Below are 5,616 nucleotides of genomic sequence, written 5' to 3' on the forward strand. Positions count from 1 at the left end.
CATCACATTCTGCATAAATAAAATCCATTTTCTTTCAYGTGTTTAGATATTTATTTTTAACACGCAGAACACGCTGCTGCACGTTTGATTGGCTGCGTCTTTACCTTATTATGCCTTTTTTTCTTCTCTCCTCCTCCTTCTGCACAGAAGGCAGAGGGAAATAAGGAGGCATTTTCTAATGGTTGGAAATTGCAGCCAATAAAAAACGTCTGTCGATTGTTTCCCTTTCTTTTTTTTCTTTTTATGTCTTGTTATAATTTGATCAGTCAAATGTGGGACTTTGTTTTAACTTGCGCGACACCGGTACAAGAGTGAAACATGTGAGACAGTCCTGCACAGTTTGCCTGGGGCTGGAGGTAAATTACCTGCTGATTATAACTGTCCTCTGTTGTGTGGATGAGAGAAGACAGAGGAGCTGCTTCAGCAGCTCTCCTCCTGTCCAAGCGTGCAGCGCGTTCACTGAGGGACGGCGCACAGGAGCTGCGGGCGCGCACGGCACGTGTGTGTGTGGTGAAGGGAGGGTGTGAGGGCAATATTATTATTAATAATATTAATACTGTTGCCATTATAGTTGTACACTTAATAAGAAGTGCAACCAAGGGCGACAGATGGAGCATAAAAAAAGGCGGGTTCGACAGGGGCACTTGATGGTCTGGAGGGAAAAGGGCAGGTGCTCGAGCACCACCTGACRTCTAYCTGTGCACGTCCCTGCTTCTAATATCCTACATCATACAAGCAAACCCCTTTATCGTCACAGAACTTGCAGTCCAATGCTTGAATATTTGTCTTTTAAAGTTTCTAAATTTTACATTTTACAGAATGTGACCTATTTTTACACAGGCAGTAATTCAGCAAGCTTCGTATCAGTTTACAGGGCTGTGGTAATCCTTGTAACACCAGGTTCAATCGCAGTTGCATCAGAAAGGTCATCTGGTGTTAAACAAACAGCAAACCTTTCATTGGAGTTCCCTCGCTCTGACAGTAAACTTATTTTGGTTTGGTTATAGGTCAGCCACATTAAACAGTGCTGGAGCTCATGGTCATCAGCMCGTTGTCCTCTAAACATGAAGTAATCTCTTTTTACACATCCTCAGATAAGTCTTGACTAAAGCAGAATGAATCGGAACATAAATCAGTCCACTTCCCCTCATGTCTGGTATAAATCTTCTTCTCTCCTTGTGTTCATCTCCTGCCTCTATATTTGCCTGAAGTTTCGGTGATTTATCTGTTTCTGKGTGGGAAGCAATACTTTGTTGTGACATTAGAATAAGAGACATCCGCTCCAACCTTGAGCAGATTTGTGAGAAGTGATTTAACTTTTGGACAGAAAGGCAGGTGTTGGAGGCCACTTTCTAATTCTCCTGCTGTAATCTGTCATCCTGCGAGGTGAGGCCGGCCCGGGAGCCCTGACGTATGCTGCTCATGTGTCATTAGTCAGCGAAGCCTCGACTCGCAGCCCGTTCTTAACATCACTGCCGTCTGTTATTCGCAGGTCGACTCCCAGGGGAACGTTTTGCTGACAACCTTGGAGATCCACAATGAGGTGGGCGGTAATGAGATCACAACCACTCTGAGCGAAACCCACAACTCTTCTTCCATGGTGTTCGACAACTCTGGGGTCCAGTACAGGAAGCCCAGCACGCCGCGCGAAACGGGCCGCCTCAGCTTGGACAGGAACGCCCAGCTGAAGAAAACCCGCCTGCGGAGACGATCGTCGCAGCTCAAAATCAAAATTCCCGACCTCACCGACGTGAACGCCATTGACAGGTGGTCACGGATTATATTCCCCTCCATCTTCTCCCTCTTCAACCTGATCTACTGGCTCTATTATGTCAACTAACACACACTGTGCTTTTTTTTTTTCAACCCAACATTGTCTCATTCTGGTGTTGGAATGAGATCAGACTTCTTTATGTGGCTCACCTGACTGGTCAAACCCTGAACTTTTTTTTACCATAAACTTTGGAGGAGCTATCACTCAGACCATAAATGGTGGGAGGATTTATCTATATGTTTTATAAAAACTTGCATGTGCAAACAATGACTTTGCCCTCCAACCTCTGGGGGCAGCTGGGACGAGGTTTCTCTCATTGTCTTTGAGAGAAGAGTTATGTTTCTTAAGATCAATCAATGTTTCTGCCCTCAAAATATTTTTATTATATGAGCTCACATTACTGCGTCCTCTTTAAGCTTTTTTTATTTTCTTTGACAAACACAGATGTGTTGATTTATACCCACAGACTCTGCCCTGATCATTTGACAATGTTTTGCAACAGAAATATGTTTACTTGGTGTTTACCATGAGTTGAGCGCGGGAATCATTATGTCTGAAGCCGGGTACACACCAAACGCGTTTTGAGCAGCCAAAGCAGTCAGTTTATATGCAAAGTCTGTGGTGGACGCACGTCTAGGAGCAGCGAGCCACGTTCAGCCCCTTTAGCGTGGCGCGCAAAGTAGAGATAGGTGCGGTAGGGCGTTTTCCATGCATGCAGCACATCCAATGCTGCCGACACTCGAGTTCAAAAAATTGAACTTTCGCTGCTCGACGCACCAATCAGAGAGACTCATCTTTCCACATGACGGTTTCCTGAACCTGAAACAGACGGACAGGAGCTCTTTAGCTGAAATCGACTGTCTGTAGTTGGTGTTCTGGCTGGAGATATCAGCACCGATGTGGGTCAGCAGCTCATTAAACTGACCACAGTGTTAAACTGGGCTCAGGACAAAAAAATAGTTCGTCAGCTCGCAGCTCCTGGAGTGGTGAAACTCACCGAACAAACCGCCTCTAAATCATCTGGTGAATTAATTATCTGCTGTGCGCATCGTTCGCTTGCTCTTTAGTAAATAAAGCAAAGCCATTTTCTTTATTTTATCTTTATTTCATCGACYGAAGACAGACCAGGAAAAAACCTAGATGCTCCTCCCTCTTCAGACGCGCCTTTACTCTCTGTCCCAGACTGAACGAAGTGCGTCYAACTTGAGGCGTTTGGCGTGTTTTAGATGCACAAAACGCATTCGGTGTGAACCTAGCTTGACTCTCAGACGCAACATCCAACAGCTGGTTAGCTTAGCTTGAAAACTGGAAACAGGGAAAAACGGGCAACAGTTTCACTAGAATTACAGGAAGTTTTCTCATGACTTTCAAAGGCCAAAATCTTATGTAGCAATTTCAGTCACAGCTTTTGTTTAGTATTTTTTGTTTGTTTGTTTTTGTCATTAAAAGAGGGAACGATGGAATCCACTCCAGCCCTTTATAAAACTGTCATTCTCACTCAGTCATTACTGACAATTAATGATTTGTGAATTTGCTTCKACTCAAAAAAGACCAGTTTACTTAGTTTAACACCGGCTGAGGCCAACAGCTGTTTGCTTTTACTTTTCACAACAACTGGATTATCAGCAGTATTGACGTGGACACATCAGTTCATGCTTGTCTCAAAGCACAGACACATGGACAGCTGATGCTTTGAAATATAAACCGATATGAAACATTTTAGGAAATTTGTGACCAGTGCATCTGAACATCGTTAAAATAAAAATAGGTTTGATTTGATCTTAAAATGATTGAGATTCCTTCTCTGTGACTTCAGAGTTTTTTACACCAGCGATTTTTTAGCTTATAAGAAATTCTACCTTTACAAATTCTAACAAAAATGCTTCAATTCCCTAACTGCACCACTATAATACCAAATTACAGTGAAAGAAAAATCACAGCTTGGCTAAATGTTCTCTTAAACAATTGTAGCTCGTTGTTTCTGTAATGATTCCTTTTGGTTAAACCRATATCTTACTGGTTGCAACTGATAAGACACCAAGTTAATGAGTGGAGTCTAAAGTATGTCATATGATGCACGTCAGGGTTCTACAGGATGTTTGCATGAGTTTCAGAGCCTCACAGTTTTATGCCTGATATTTGAACATGATAAAAAATGACAGATTTTTTTATATATTTCAGGGCCATCATGGACACTGAGATGCATTAAAACAAACGTTGYCTAAAAGCTGGCGTAAATATAAAAAAAATTTACAGTCAACGGTATCAAACCACAAAATAGAAACTAACCTAAATATGATGAGATATGACTCCACTCAGTTTCCTGAACTCAGGGGCTTTTAAACTTGATGTTTTYTCATAAGTTTGAGCATAAATGTTATGGTTTAAAGTTGAACAATGAAAYTGAATTTCCTTTAATCTCATACAATTTTTTTAAACATTTTTCTTTTTTCATTATTTGTTCTTAAAACAAAAATCAAATGACCAAAGTGTACACGGACCTGCTGAGCCATCTGTAACAATGTACAAAAAAGGTTTATTATCATCTTACAGCTAAATTTAAGTATATCCTAAAGTCTTAACATATATATTGTTTTTACAAAAGAGGATAAGGGCCACAAAGCAAAAAAAAAAAGGTATTTTATTTTTTCAAAGAATTCTGACTTTTTTCTCAAAATTAGAAAAAGTCAGAACGCTGTAATTTCAGAATTTGGGAAAATAAATATATTTTTAGTGTGCGGCCCTTATCCTCTTCCATACTTTTTTATTCAAGTTTTTTATGAAGTTTCTGTTCCCACGACCCAGAGACAAATCCACTTGTAAAATCCTGTTTTGTTTTGTTTATCTGCCCTCTGTACTGCCAGTATTATTGAATTATTTTGGGTGGGGTGATAAAATCTTCCCTACAGGAAGCGTCACATATACAGTAAACCTGTTGGTCCATGGTTTTGATTGGGCTCTTCACTCTGCTGGACTCTTTCAGATTTAATGTACATACTGTAACTGCACATTATTCACTCGACTTATGTTGTTATTATTGTTTCGACTGGTGATTTCTGGCCTTGTTTTGTTTTGTTAGTCTTTACACATTATCACGACATCCTTTTTGTGATTGAAAATATAAAAAAACACAAAACATATTTGAAGTATTTGCTTTCTTTCCTGAAGCCACAGCAGATAAAACAGTCTGAAGGAGCACAACTGAAGTGTTGACTGTGTCTAAAGAGAGGAAAAAAACACATCTTGCAGCGCACCATCTGCACCGCTCGGTTGAGCGACTTGCGTGTAGGAGTGACACCACCTGTCAGAAGTCCATGAAGCTCAGCAGCACGCCTGAGCTCCTGCCTCATGGAGCCAAAATCTCTGTTAGACAAGAAGAACTCGCAGCACCTTTTGTGTAAACGGTTACAATTATTCACTGCTCTTCATCTTCCTTTATTTAAAATGATGTTCATTTTGCGTCGCTGTCTCAGTTCGGCTGTAATCTGTTCAAATCTTTCTGCTCAGCATCTGTAAGCTGTAGCTCGGCTGATGAACATCGTCTGCGTTAATGAGACGATGGAGGCGGCGTATTGTGTTTCCTCTGAGATGTAAACGTGTCAGAGGGAGGTGCTGAGCTTTTATTAGATGTGATGATGTGCACACAGTGTTTGTGTTTAGTGTTTCAATATTTTGTAGGACTGTGATCAGGAGCCAAGCAGAATCAGACAAAGATAATTAATATAACAAAGAAAATTGATAATTAMATTTTCAAAAAATTGGCTGGTTTTAATATGGATTAGCTCCAATTGCTAATCAATCGTAGATGTACAGTACATCCAGTGTTTACCTTCTGAGAGTTT

The 5,616-nt window shown here is 40.8% G+C and overlaps 1 protein-coding gene across 1 annotated transcript in view; it reads left to right on the top strand.

The window, feature by feature from the left end:
• The window catches only part of LOC106533812 (gamma-aminobutyric acid receptor subunit beta-3), a gene marked incomplete at its 5' end in the record, with an annotated part of 47,818 nt that extends 45,154 nt beyond the window's left edge, over positions 1–2,664 (top strand). The window contains 1 exon segment of the mRNA XM_014030252.1: positions 1,493–2,664. Within this exon segment, the coding sequence (XP_013885706.1) occupies positions 1,493–1,840 (348 nt within the window).
• Positions 2,665–5,616: the final 2,952 nt, after the last annotated feature.

Source organism: Austrofundulus limnaeus, unplaced genomic scaffold (genome assembly GCF_001266775.1).
Source record: "Austrofundulus limnaeus strain Quisiro unplaced genomic scaffold, Austrofundulus_limnaeus-1.0 Scaffold1027, whole genome shotgun sequence".
NCBI lineage: Eukaryota > Metazoa > Chordata > Actinopteri > Cyprinodontiformes > Rivulidae > Austrofundulus > Austrofundulus limnaeus.